General features: G+C 42.5%; 1 protein-coding gene across 7 annotated transcripts in view; it reads right to left on the reverse strand.

The window, feature by feature from the left end:
* Positions 1-2,823: 2,823 nt before the first annotated feature.
* NTNG1 (netrin G1) overlaps positions 2,824-14,893 on the reverse strand; it is a 344,911-nt gene continuing 332,841 nt past the window's right edge. For all 7 annotated transcript variants that reach the window (XM_047727940.1, XM_047727937.1, XM_047727939.1 and 4 more), the window contains one exon: positions 2,824-4,695. In XM_047727940.1, the coding sequence (XP_047583896.1) occupies positions 4,466-4,695 (230 nt within the window). In that variant the 3' untranslated portion in view covers positions 2,824-4,465. The remainder of the gene's footprint in view (positions 4,696-14,893) is intronic.

Raw genomic sequence — 14,893 nt, forward strand, 5'->3', positions numbered from 1 at the left:
TATTATTTTACCTGGTTATTCATGTTGTTCTAACATATAGCTTGTTACCATCCCCATCCTTACCAAGGAAGACTGGGAATAAACATAGTGGGGAAGGAACTCCATTCAGATTTCTGAAGCTGAAGTTTTTAAACTATACCAAATCATAAGAGTCCTGGGGCACCTGGGTGGCTCAGTGGGTTAAAGCCTCTGCCTTTGGCTCAGGTCATGATCTCAGGGTCCTGGGATCAAGCCCCGCATTGGGCTCTCTGCTCAGCAGGGAGACTGCTTCCCCCTCTCTCTCTGCCTGCCTCTCTGTCTACTTGTGATCTCTGTCTGTCAAATAAATAAAAATAAAATCTTAAAAAAAAAAAAGAGTCCCATATGTAAAAAATATATCTAACATGTATTTCGAAGTTCCCACAGATTTCTGTGCAAGGCTGTGAGCAGAGAAACTGTTGAACAGGTATCTTATTCAATTTTCAACAACAGGTGAGGTACAACAAGCCCATATCCCATAATGCACAGAGCACCCATTTCAGAGTATGGGGTCTTTACATCCTAGTATTACTGGATTATTGATGGGAGAGAGGCGGCAATGGGACAAAAGACCTTACTTCAGGGTTTCCTCACAGCTGCCCCCCAGCCCATCCCAAACTTCCTACCACCCAGGAAGGCCACAGTGCAGGTCTGAGAAAGGGTGCAGTTGGTAGGGTGTGGCGGAACATGCACTAGAGGAACTCCTGAACTGTAGCCCATGCTGTCCCCCAACGTGCACCTTTCTCTTACCCAGGTGAGTGATTTGTGTCAATTTAGTGATTTGATTCAAGGGCTCCTGGTGCAGTGTTTCCTTCCAGGCAGATCCACCAGGTGGGGACCAGGACAAAAGTACCAATGAAAACACATGTGCCACATGGGCTAAACAGTTAAATGTTACACGGCAAGCTAACACAGGGTTGAATAAATTACGTTCCAATCTGCCACTTCGACGCAAATGCTTTTGTAAGAATTGGAAACCCAGGTATCGACGTACAGTCCTTAGCCAGCTCAGAGTACCTTCCATCCTGGACCCTGGCCCTGAGGCAGCCCTAGTCTCTCCCTCCCACCCTTTAGCCCCTTTCCTTCCATCCCTGAGCTCTGGTTTGCACCACAAGGGGCTTCTTCTTGCTCATGTGAGAATTCTCCAGGGTACACCGCCAGGACTGATTCACTAATCTACCCACACAGACTCACTGTTGGCCATGCCTTGCACCCAGGAATGTGCAGTCATGATGCACGATGCTGCTTGCCTTTAGGAACTGGGGCCCCCAGCAGAGGGGCATACATGCCCTTAAAGTGGCTGGAGGTCATCTAGGTAGAAAATACTAGGTTCCCAGCTACCAAAACCAAGTGACAAGAGGGTCAGGTGGGGCACCTCTAAGCAAGGGCCCCTGTTCACCGGGGCTGAAGTGCTCCTCTCCACTGGTACTGGGTCAGAAACCAATCTCTCCCATATCACAGCTGGGCAGTCTAATTACTGTCTTAGAAATAGTGATACTTCGTATATAGCTGAGGCTTCAGACAAAAATTTTGTTGCAGTTTTATGCTCATTTGCAGTGTTGATGGATGGAATTATATTTTTACTCTGAGGGAAAATTGACAAAGCAAGAACTGGGACCTTAAGTATGTGAACAACTTAGTCCGCACTTTTCAGCTGAGTCTTGTTCTCAAAGCCATAATACCGTAGATGGAACCCACTTTGCAAGAATGCTGGAGAGCAGCAGATGAATAAAAATCCATGGAGTTGGGGTTTCTTCAAAGGAATAAACCCTTTAGAAGAACTTGAGAATCCAGATGAAAAAGAACATTTCATTTCCATTTGTTATATACCTAAAAGTGAATTTTTATTAAAAGCAGATCACATCACTTCAGGAAATTCAGAAAACTCTATCTAAATACATGGAATGCAAGATTTTCCTCATCAATTTAGATTCTTATAGCCTCATAAAGATAAAATGCAGATGAATTGATTTAGATCAAGCCTTCATTAAATTTTAGAATTAGCTTTTGGAATCCCATGTATTGCAATGTGCAGAGCCTGATTCCTGAGCATTGTGACAAAGCCATGAGTGGATAAATGATAAAGTGCATCGTTGCTAGAAATAACACAGTCTGCCTTTGGTTTGTGCTAATAAACTATAAGACATCCTAAATTCCAATTTTAATATGAGAAATCCACCTCATTATAAGTAATCTCAAACTCTGTATGTTATCAGCATTTTCATGTGTTTTCTTTGGTGAGTCTGAAATATAATTTGCTGTTTATGCTTCTAATGTAAATCTCCAATTTCTGGTTGGCCACCCTGGCACTAAGCCAGAGCTCTAATTTATTTCCCTCTTTATTTCTTACATCAAAAGAGACTGTTGGTTTGAATAACAAACATTCAATCAACTTAGACGTGGGGTGGCAGGCAGCACAGGCATTACCTGTTTACCTTTTATTGCCTGTTTTGAATTGGCTTTTCTGGGAACAAAACCAATAAGACATGATGTTCCTTCATCTAGTTTTCACCCAGGTTATTTATCAGAAGACACCTCCTCCCTCCCTGGCCCATGGCGGGGTGAAGAATTCAGCCTGGGAGCAGGCTTCCAACCTAACGCTATCATGGATTATTGCTCTACCAAGTCATGAAGGACTTCATTGTCTGATAGACTTGGGCTGATAATTGTTTTTGATTCCAGGAGCTGCTGCTGCTAACACATTTGTAAGCCACGGGACAACAGTGTGCTGGGAACGGAACACACACTCTTTGAGCCACTTTGAGACTTTGCAAGGGTTCCCCCACACCCCCCTGCCCTCGCTGTCTGGCACATTCATTGGCCTGATAAAAGGCAGAAACAATTTATTACACCTTGGGTGGTACTTAAAACAAACTTTATTCTCAGGAACAGCAGTTATGTCTAACTTGCTGCTGTATATGTTGATATTTCCTCTAAATACTAAGTCTGAATATATTCAATCAAATAGCTAATCACTCAATTTCCCTGCCACCTTCCTGGTTCTCCAGGTTGCCTCTCATGATACTCCATGTAAACACTGCATTTGTGAAGGTACAGAGATCAGCATCCCTAGAGTCACATGATCACATCAATCTGCGAAATTAGCATGACTTAAAAATCAAAGTCTCTTAGTACTCTGCCAACAGGCTTTGGCATGATCTTGGCAATCATTTAGAATTTTTTTTTTTGTTTGTTTGTTTTTTGCTGTTATAATTTTTCCCAAGTGGAAATAGTCTCGTATTTTGCAGAAGTTGTCCAAGCTAGTGAACATCAATCCATCTTCCTGGGTACTAAATCGTCAGCTGAATGTATTCAGTCCACATAGAAACCAGTAAAGTGAGTGTGGAACTGCTTGGTGGTTGCTCCTTTCATCTTAAGAAACTGCAATACAAATTCCTGAAATCATTTATGCAGGAATTTTTATTCTTTAAATCTTCCAGTGTTAAAGCAACAAGAAAACACTTAGAATGTCCTTTGGTGGAATCTTATTACACTTGTTATATATGTAAACTGATATTCTTTGATGCCAGCACGTTCGTTGCCCTTACAGAGAAGTCTCTGCACAATGAAACAAAACAGAACGGAAGAGGACAAAATAAAATGTCAGTCTTTTCTGCTTCGAATTAGATACATTAACAGATTGTCTGGTAACACAAATTGGCAAGAATACAAAAAATCTACATATTACAGTATTTCAAGAAAAATAACTTCATTTGAATACAAAAGGATAGATACACTTTCTTTTTTCCTAGAGCCACTCTGGGACAGTGGATGTGTGCTCGCACTGGGAATGACTTCAGTGCTGCTAAGATAGACGGGGTATGACTGGCTTGAGCTTTTGGAGGGGGGCTGTTACACGTGTGCATTACTAACATCAGACAAAGAAATCTTTCAACCAACAAGGGTTACAGAGCAACGTTCACTAAAGCACAGGTTGGGAAGGGTTCAGGGACCGAAGCAGGCCAATATGGCAGCTTGTAACAGATTTCCTTATACCCACAGTGCACTGCCAGCAAGGAACGCTTCTATTTGGTTGGTCCACACACTGGGCCAGTGGTGCCGGGGCACCCCACGGGAGAGCAGCGAATGGTTTTAGGTTGCTTGATTTGTTTGTTGTCTTTCCTGTGTGGGTGGGGGGCTGTCGCAGCCTTCCCAGTCGGCGAGAAGCCCCGCAGCGGGCCGGGTGATTTGCGGTGATAGTATCGGCAGCTGGCAACTTCTCGGGAGTCAGAAATTAACAGTCTTGACTCGGGTGTGCCGTCCGCGGCTGATAGATATGGCTTAGTTCAGTTAGGCCTTCTTAGTTTGTACACGGTGTTGGAGTGGGGGTGTCTGAGTGTGTGTTTCCTATGTTGTTGGTAGCGAATGCTTGCAGGTCGCCTTGGCCTCCCCCTTGGTCCCCCCTGCCGCGGCGGGCCCTGGCCGGGCTGGTGGCCCGGTGGCTCGCCTAGACCAGCAGGGGGCTGGCGGTGCCCAGCAGCGCGGTCAGCAGCAGCAGCGCGGGGGAGCCGGGCGGGGGCGCCCCGTGGCCGGAGTCCGAGCCGCAGCTGCCCGCCTCCTCGCACCGCAGCTTCTCACACAGGATGCCGGTGTAGGCGGCTGGGCAGAGGCAACGCACGTTGTTGTGGCACGTCCCTCCGTTCTGACAGTGCAGGAGCTCATTGTCGCAGACATTCGCTGCAGAACGGGGGGGGTGGGGGGGGTGCGGGGAGAAGAAGCAGAATCAATTTCAGTTCATCTAGTACAACATGTTTTCAGTTTAAAAAAAAAAATCTCTATCGATCTTGTGCCCCCCCCACGCCCCCGCGACAAACTAAGCATGTGACTCCCAATTTCCAAATATAGTTTGCTGCCTTTGTGTGTGTGTGTGTGTGTGTGTGTGTGTGTGTTTTAAATCATACTTATCCTTTTCGTATAGATTTTTTGCTGTGATCTTCCGTACTATTGCCCATTTCAGGCTATCGAGTACAAAGTAATGGAATACTCCTGGCTTGGCAGTATCTTCTCTTCATAGAACTGGGACCTGTTGTGACCTCCTGCGTTTTTAAAGGACAAGTGCCCGATACAAGAATGCAGAGTTTTAAAGTCAGATGAATGGTTGTTAAAATGCAAAGCACTATTGCTAAAATGACCAAGAACCTCCAAAGGGGTGGGCCATTCTCCCTGCAGGTGATTCCAGCGGCTGCATGCGGGAAGACAGAGCCAACAGGGAGTGAGGAGAGAGGGTATGGGACAGGGGCAGGCAGCATGCTCCAGGCAGGCGGCAGCCAGATCAGAAGAGAGAAAGTGGTTTCATGGGAGGAGAGTGAGGACAAGCAGTCATATTTGCCCCTGACAGCCTATTAGGATATTCATTGCCTTGTAAATATGGGAAGTAGAATCCGAGGTTACCTTGATTTTCCACAATAATAAAAAATGCAGTGATGAGACCCTGATTACCAAAATTTCACGATGTCCGTCAATTAATTGAATTGGTTTGAATAAATCAAGCAAACAATTCCAGACACTAAAATTCATTCATGGTCCCTGCCATGTAATTTTCATCTTTAATAATTACTTATTTCAAAGTTCTGGTTATCCTCATTAATTCCATGTCTCCTATTCTTTTAGATAATCAAGGTTTCACTGATTTAGCAGAATGTTAAATAGGACCCAGGGAAATTAAAATAACAACAAAGAGTAAAAGAGCCAAGAACACTTCCCAGCAACATATGCTGCTTAAGTATTTAATATACAGAACCACTCTAGAGCAGGGTGGGGGGCAGGGGCAGAGCAGAAAAAGTAGATTTTTATAAATTACAACATTTTTCATTTTTTAAAAATGTCATGGTCAAATTTCCCCAGGGGGACCACATGAATTAAACACATACACTCTCACACACACACACACACACACACACACACAGTCTCTCTCTCTCTCTCTCTCAATATTACTATCAAGTGCAAAGTACTAAAAAAAAAAACCAACAAAAAACCAAAAAAAACCCACCCCAAGTAGTAATTCATTACAGAATGTTGCTTGTCTATTAATCATGTTCAGTAGTCATGTCACCTTCAAAATGTGCTAATGCCTTGTACACAAATGAGCTCAGGAAAGATGGTAGTGGACGCTCACAGAGTTAATACCAAAGTGCCCTAAATGGGGCCTTGTTTTACCTTCTTCCTCAGTGACCTCTAAGACAGCTGCGTAATGTATTGGTACAATTTTCAAAAGTATCCACACTTGCTGTCTGCAAATGTCAGAAGTGACCATTCAGGCCTCCTAAATCCTTTAGGCTCCAAATTTTGACATTTATTATATATGTCATACAAATATGACAGACATTATATAATCTCATGATTATATAAGCTGCCTCTCATTGATGGCAGAAATCCTGAATATTAGACCCAAATTATAGTATTTTATGTGCCATGGTTAAAAATGTCAAGAGCTGTGGCAGGGATGCAAAAATTTACACGTGCAGAGTGGTTCCACTCATGGCTGAAACTGGTTGTCGTTAATTTGAGAAGCATCCATGGGTTTTCAGCATTTTGTTTTGCTTACACTTCAGGAAATACCTGTTTAATTGGGGTAACATGGAAGAAACAGATCTAAATAACTGTTTCCATTTTAAGTTAGAGATTCTCAGCATTTCTTGTCCCAGGCAGCAGGTTGCTGAATGGGGTATTTCCTTTCATTTGGCACCAGAGGTGGGGAAATATCTGTTCTATCAATATCGATAATTGCTTGCCTTGAATAATTGAGAAGAAATCAATAGTTAATTAAATATTGCTCTCCTTAAAAAAAAAAAAAAAAAGCTATTTTTCTTCTTGGACCTGAATGTAAATCAGCTGTTGGACAGAGGTTTCTTTCTTCTTTCTTTCCCTTTTTTTTTTTTCTTTCCAAGAAGCTGGTGATTAAGTTAAAATCCAATACCTTTCCTACATTTAAAGTAATCTGTTAGTTGATGCTGGTGAGTGTGAGAAATTCAGTAACTATGCAAGGACCAGATGTAACCCAGGATTCATAATATCATGGATTGGGGAAGTAAATTTTTTTTCTGTAAGAGATAAACGGAAGAAATCAAATCTAGAATATATTTCATTACTTTAGAATTCCCTATAAGACTTTTTACATTGAGTCTCCTGATTGTGCTATTCAACAAACACAGAATATCACAGATATGTACAGCATTCTGTTGGAATCATGTTCTAGACGCACATCTGAACCTAATTACAAATCTTACCTGCTATTCGTGAATTTATCCTCCGTCTTCATGTTTTTTTTTGTACCAAATTTGTGGTGCTTAATGAATAAACTAGTTGGCTAACAAATATCACTGACCTCTTCTTCAGCATAGGAAGCCTTGTACTAAACACCATGAACAGATTAAAAAAAAAGGATAGAGCGTGATCCCTGCTCCTATGGAGTTCAAGTCTGGTTGGGAAGATAAAATATAGGCAGGACATGATCTAATAATAATTTTATTAGCATGCCTTTATCAATTCCATCCACTTCAGCCAACATCTGTTGTGTGCCAGGCAACCCCACTCGATTGTATGGTTGTAACTCTACCTGCCTTAAAGCAGCCCACGGTTTGGCAGAAAACAAATAAAACGAACATGCAGAAATAACTATGACACACACAAAAAAAAGACTGTAAAGGAAGCATTTGCAAAATGCCAGGGGAACTGAGATGCTGGTGTAAATAATTATTTGGGGGAAGATTAGAAAAGATTCTAGAAAGGAGACTGTATTTGAACAATAATGCACTCCAGGCAGGTATTGGTAGAAGGAGCATTATGGATGGGGAAACTGTATGAGTACAGACAGGGAGACTTGCAAGTGCAGAGTGCTGGTTATTAAGCAATTGTCTCTCAACTCTAAAAGCACCCTCTTTCTGCACTTTATTTTCGGCTTCCACTGACAGGGAGCACTAGAGGCACCAGAGAAGGTGAAGGGATTTCCTTTCTCCCATTTGATGGCTCTTCCTCAGTGTTGCCCCATGATGGCCCTTCACCCCAGGAGCAGCATTTGATCCTGGTGCATAGCTTTATTCAGAACCAGCTTTATTCTCCCCCTTAGAAGGTTCCTGCACCAACCCAGCAGTGCTCCTTCCCAACAGGTTTGAGCTTAGCTCTAAGGGCCCCTGCCCAGGTTTCAGAGGTACAAGTCAGCAGCCCACATTATGTCCCCCCATGTCTGTGGGGTCTCCCCTCTGTCCTTTTAGTTTCTAATAATCCATCCTCTTTCCTGTGATCCCTCTGCCCAGGAGTGGTACTATTTCCTGCTTATACACAGTTACTACTATCTCTGAGGGACTTCAGTGTCCTCTTCTCATTTCTAAATTCCAAAACACCTGTTTAACTGTTTCCTTTAATGAATTCTCTCTATTGAAATGCCTAGTGCCGTTTCAGTTTTCTGACAGGGGCCTGAATGAGAGACTCATGGAACACATTAGCGAATGGCAAATGGACTGGTGTGGCTGGAATGTGGGATATGCCCAGGGCAAATGGAGACTAGAAAGGTAGGCTGTAGCCTGATAGTGTACATTCTACATAATATGCAACGTAGAGTTTCAATAATAGGCAGTGGGAACCTGTCAAAAACCTATGAGCAAGGTGGTATTTTAAACAGAAGAGAAATAGGTGAGGCTTGGCCAGAGAAAGGTCAGACTGGAGAAGAGGGGCCCAGATGCTTTAGTAGAATGGGCTTGGTCTGATAATAGCAATGGGGAGGGAGAGGGGATAGATTTGGATGCAGATGATTTGAAATGGGTAAGAGAGATTCTGAGGTTCCTGTTTTCAGTATTCAGATGCATCATAATAAAATTTATTAAGAAAAGTAGATTAGAGGAGGGCTTTGGGCAGGGAAGAAAATGCACTTTTTTGGATGTATTGACTTTGAGGGGTCTGAAGGCTCTTCCTCAGGGGTATTGTTCTTAGTTGGAAAAACTAATTAACCATTCAGAAGGTAGGTCATCCTGGAGATACAGGTTTGGAGCAGGAGTGATGGTGGTCATTGTTACAAAGAGTGAAGTGAAGGGAATAGAAGACCTAATCTTGGTAGAATATTGAGTAAGGACAAATGAATGCTCTAGATAGAATACGGAATAGTATCAGCATTTAGGCCACAGGAAGAGAATGAAAGATCATGAAGGGTCCTGAGAAGAAAAGACGTCAACAAAATACAGTGATCATTTGAGGGCATATAATTAATCCTAGAAGTCTTCCTGCTGTGCGTGACTCTATCTAGGGATAAACAAATAGACTGGAAGAGTGTGAGAGGAAGGGCACTTTGAGTTGGGAGAAGGAAATTGCAAAATAAGCATTATATGCTCTTGATTGAATCTGACAGAAGGGATTTTGGAATAATTTAAAAAAGGATTGGAGAAATTTAAGGAATTAACATTTAATAGAGGTCTTTGGTTGTCAGTCTAAATTGGTGTTTTTCAACAGTGGATGATTTTATCTCCCAGGGGGACATTTGACAATGTCTGCAGACTTTTGGTTGTCACATCTCAAGGGAGGGCTACTGGCCTCTAGTGGACAGAAGCCAGAGATGCTGCTAAATATCCCACAATGTACAGGGCAGCACCCCCGCAACCCCCACCCCAGGTCGCCCCCAAAAAAGAATCCCTCTTCAATTAAGGTCGATGGTAAAATGATGAAGTTCTGGATCAGGGTGTCAGCCATAGCAATGAAGAGGAGCGGTTGTCCTTATATATACTGGGCAAAGGGGAATGAAGTTGTCTCGCTGATTCTAGATCACAGAATAATAGTGAGTTTTAAGGTACAGAGCCATAGGAATTAGAGGCGACTATAAATACTTGAAGTTGAACTATAAGAGTGGATTACCCTTGGAGGGGAGTAAATACAGAACCGTGGGATTTAAGACAGACCTTTTAGCCCTGTTCACAATGAAAGAATGAGAGAGGAAAGAAAATCACCTTCGTCATATAATTTGTTCCACCTTGTTATGTTAGGAATAGTAAAATTAGAGTGTGGGGAAACTCCAGAAACTAGACAAGTTCTAGATGAGGAAACTGAAATCAATTTATGGAAGAACTGGAGCTAGAATCAGGGGTCCTGATTTACAAGATTCTCGCTCTTTACGTAGAAAAGAATGTTCAGGAGAAACAGTAGATGGTGGCGTGCAGCACACATCCTATGGTCCTCAAGACAATCAAAATAAACTCTGTAATCCCCAGTGGATTCTCACTTGTACCGACCTGCTGTTCTGCCTTCATACCACACTATGACTAGGCAGGGTATATGTTGATAGCATTAAATCTCACATCTTCCAGACTTCTTCTACCACATTTTGGCAAAACTCCAAGTACCAATCAGCTCATCCATAAAATGTAATAAAAAAATATCAAAGGTCTAGACTAAGAATATCAGGCATGTCACTGCAGATTAAAAATCCAACCAGGGATTGCTACCCAACACACACCTTGCAGTTATCACTTCCTTTACTTGATGCCCTTCTGTGTGGATTTGTCTCAAGCTGAAAATCCTGACCTTACCTGGGGATGTATTTACGTTAAACATGTCCTGACTCTTTCTTCATTGCTATTGACAATCTAAGGGTGTGTGATCTCTGTAAACAGGGAAGGTTTGCCTTTAAACCCCTTATACAACACTTGATCCAGTATTGGCGGCAAATTGTTATTTGCTAGACACCATTATGTTTATTATGATAAAATATCCTTAGATATCAGAAAAGCTAATCCTACTTTGGTACTGGCTTGACTGTATTCTAAAGGATACTTTTACCATTGATAAAAAGTAATTCATTTACGGTGTGTCCAATATCACACCATATAACCTATTAACCCCCTGTGATTTCAGTATTAGGATTGCTTTCAAGTGAAGCAACCAGAATGATCTGCGGCCACTGAGAGATAGGGTTAGAGTATTAATGTTAGACACAAAGAGTTATGTGGCTAAAAGATGAACTGTGGAATCCGAGTGGAGAGGCTATAGTTGGCAAGGTGTTATAACTGTTCCGATCACAGCTTCAGTAAGCAAGATATATAATAGCAGATAAATAAGCTTCCACAGTTGCTATGAGCTTATTAAAAAAAAAATACCACTCAGAATTTTCAAAATGAAAAAATAGGAATGAGCAGCATTTCTTCCTCCCTGTTTCCCTTCTTATTTTTCTTTTGGCTTTAATAAGAGCCACAGGGATGTAGCTAAAGTATTCAATTCTTTAACTTGTTTTTGTGGGTTCCTTGACTGTCATACACCTTTCCTCTTCCCAAACTTCAATCTCTCATCAAAATGTCTATGATGAGATCTTGATTCCTTTTCCTTCCATTAGTCCTTTCCGGAAGGTATGGAAAAGCAGACACAGAGGGATCACTATGCTCAAAATGGGCACCAGCCAGAACTTAGTGTTGCTGCTTGTTCTATTCTTCTTTGCTTTGATGACCTCAAGGGTCACTTATTCCCGTTATGGTCATCACGATCCATTGCATTACAAAAGGGAAGTTTTCTTTTCTGTGTTTGGGTCTTGTTCAAAGCTATACATTTAGGTTCACCCTGTCAGTGAGCCGCTATGCTTGAGCAATGCTGGGTCTGTATTTATAGACTTGAAAGTTTCTCTTTTTGGTTTTGTCTCAGGCACTTCAAGGGATCGATGCAATGCATTGCCATGACAGCCTTACTTGATGGTTGTATTAATAAAGTGACCTCTACCTTCCCCACCTGAAACGAGCCCAGGATTGCCAAGGGAAAGATGTTCCAAATTGTTCCCGTCCTTTTCAAAGAAACGTCAAAGAGTGAATAACCTCTACCAAACAGGCTAATAACAAAGGCATGTGTGCAACATTCAGTTCTGATTTAGGCATTTGAGATTTTTGTGGCAGGAAGATAAAGAGCTATGATTATGACCCACTTATTCAGCCTTGGCGGCTGTGATATGAAGTTGTGAGCTGTGGGATATAAAATTGGAACTACAGGTTAGCTCCTGGGGTATGGAAGAATCTTTGCTGGCTGGTGTCTAATGGCCTTTTGTGAATTCTGGGCACATTAACTACGCTTCCCCCCATCTTTTCCCACTTAGGTCTGGCTATGACTGGTGATGTGGTACAGCAGAGAAAATACTGATGAAGATTCATGAAACCTGGGTTCTAGTTCTGATTAGCCATCCCTTTGCCGTGAGGTCTTGGACATATCATGAAGCCACTCAATGACATCTACCCAACCTTCCCTCCATCACCCAACCAGGCACTGTTCTAGATGATGGGCACATGGTGGGAGCCAGGCAGACAATACAGTCACTTCTGTGAAGCTTACGTTCTAATGACAGCTAGAAAGTTAGGGAACGATTTGGAAGTACGTATTTTTAAAATTCTCTTGAACTTTATGATTTGCATGGGTATTTTTCATGGGGAGCCTATCGTCTTAAGAGGCAAAGAGTGAGGAATTCCTCCTCTTTTTCATCAAATATGTGATGATAGTTGGACTTCTGCAATATTATGAGTCCTGGTGATGACTTGGGTGGCTGTTGTGGATTGACTGGTTTTGCCCATTGGTCTTATCTGGTGCCCCATGGAGCAGGCATAGTTTTTCTCTTGACTTGCACTAGAAGCATGAGGTGGTGTCAAGGGAAAAAGGTGAAGAGAACTTGTGATTCAAGCCAGGTTTCTTTAGTAAATGGGTTGCGTGAACTTGGGGAAATTGTTTTACCTCTTTGTGCCTCTCTATCCTTGCTTCTGAAGCAAGAAGAGTAACACTTGTCCTGTTCACCCACCTCCCAGTTGTTGGGAGCCTCAAGGTTAATCATGTGAAGGTATTTTTAAAAATATAAAACACAACCTAAGGATACTTTGTTAACGTTCAACATCTTCCCAATCCACCCCCCATCCCCAGTGCTAGAAGCCCAGGGAGTAAGAGTGAGGTGCTTGCTCCTATCCCTGCCAGATAAGGAATCCATCATCGCCTATCCAAGTCAAGGTAGTCAAGTGAAAACAGAAGCAAATGTCCTCCCTCAAAGACAGCATCTGTATATGTCCTCCGAGGGTATGGATCTTGAGATGGCGTGGGGTCAAACATGCAGTTCTTGAATATTTGTATTCAGTTGTCGTGTCCTCCACAAGGTTTTGTGAGGCCGGCTTAGAGGGACAGTGCCTGTCTTCTCAAAGGTGACTTATGTGCTCTCACTCAATGTGCACTGTCCTGTACCAATCACAGTACAGAAGGTCTGTTTTCAGGGTTGCATGAAGCCCAGCTTTAGCTTCTGCTTTGGGGAGGCAGGGCATAAGTTCAGAAGCGAACAGTATCTAGACTGCAACTTGGGGGACAACAGTTGGAAACATCCTTGCCCTCCTGCTCTCAACTTCCACTGCTGTCTGTGTCTAGATGCGTCTGGGGACAGTGGTGCTAGGGGCAGGATTCCCGTGTGACAGCATCCAGCCTACTGGGTCCTAATCAGTGTTACGGGGACAAGGAGCAGAGCTGAAATGGCTGTAGGTAGCAATGTGGAGCTGTCAGCTGGGTGGTCAGACATGGGTGGGTAATCAAGTACAGCACATTCTGATACTCGAGAGAAGCCATTCTATTCACAGTCATCTAATCTCAAAGCACTGATTATGGGAGTGACGCTTGCTCTGATCCAGTCAAAGGAAACACTGCTCAAAACATCATTAAAAAAAAAAGCTGGGGCACCTAGGTGGCTCAGTGGGTTAAAGCCTCTGCCTTGGGCTCAGGTCATGATCCCAGGGTCCTGGGATCGAGCCTCGCATTGGGCTCTCTGCTAGGCAGGGAGACTGCTCCCCCTCTCTCTATGCCTGCCTCTCTGCCTACTTGTGATTTCTGTCTGTCAAATAAATAAATAAAATCTAAAAAAAAAAAAAAAGCCACATTCATTTTGAAGGAGCCTGCGTTTGCAGTAGGCAGGAACCCAGCTAGCGTGGAAGAAATAACAGGTGACTCCAATGAAGGAGCAAGAGGCACTGGACAAAACCCCCCAGAGTTGTCAGGCTTTGCAACTTGCAAAAAAAAAAAAAAAAAAAAAAGCCTTTGCTGATGTTGAGAAAAAATGAATTCACTAAGAATCCCACAAAGCCAAGGGCTGGGCATCTTTTCCCAAAGCGATCATTAATGATGTATTGAAATCCTATTTAGGTCAACACCTTCAGACACAGACACAGGCAAGGTGCTCATAAAAACGGTGCTGAGAAATCACAGTTTCTCATCTGGTATCAGAAAATGCACTTGTCTAGTTTAATAAAAAGGTGTGGCCTCTACTCTTTTTGCCCGAGGTGAAAGATGGCGCTTGTTGGGAGGCTTAGTCACACACGACGCAACACACATCAGGGTATAAACCACTGTTTCAAAGTACAGGACATTATGTCAGGATGAGTAGCAGCCCAAATATTTATCCAGCATGATCCCCCTAAGTACAGACTTAGACCTCTACACACAGCTCATGTAATACAGACCTTAGAAGAAGGACTGGAGCAAACTGTACCAAAACACGACCAATGTTTAGCTCTGGCTGGTGGGAGTGCAGGTGCTTTTAGTAACTTTAATTTTCGTCTTTGACTCTTCACTTTTTCTAAGTTGGGAAGAATAAATATATAGTCCTTTGAAGATATTAAAAATGTTAATAAAAGGAACTGTTGTTACTTGAGAAAATAAAAAGCATATTTTACTGAGGATAAAAGTGATTCACGTAAGAAATGATCCATGTGGCCAAATTTTGCCATAGTTCAGTATTTGTGTCATTCATACATATTTCTAATCAAACTACCAGTTACCTTAAATTTTCAAAAATTATCCCAGAGTATATTCCCTAACTGGGATTTAAATAAAAATTGAAACACACACACACATTATCTCAGGAAAGACTGAAGAGTTCCTACACAATCCTGTAATTCCTAAG

Source organism: Lutra lutra, chromosome 4, assembly GCF_902655055.1.
Source record: "Lutra lutra chromosome 4, mLutLut1.2, whole genome shotgun sequence".
Classification (NCBI taxonomy): domain Eukaryota; kingdom Metazoa; phylum Chordata; class Mammalia; order Carnivora; family Mustelidae; genus Lutra; species Lutra lutra.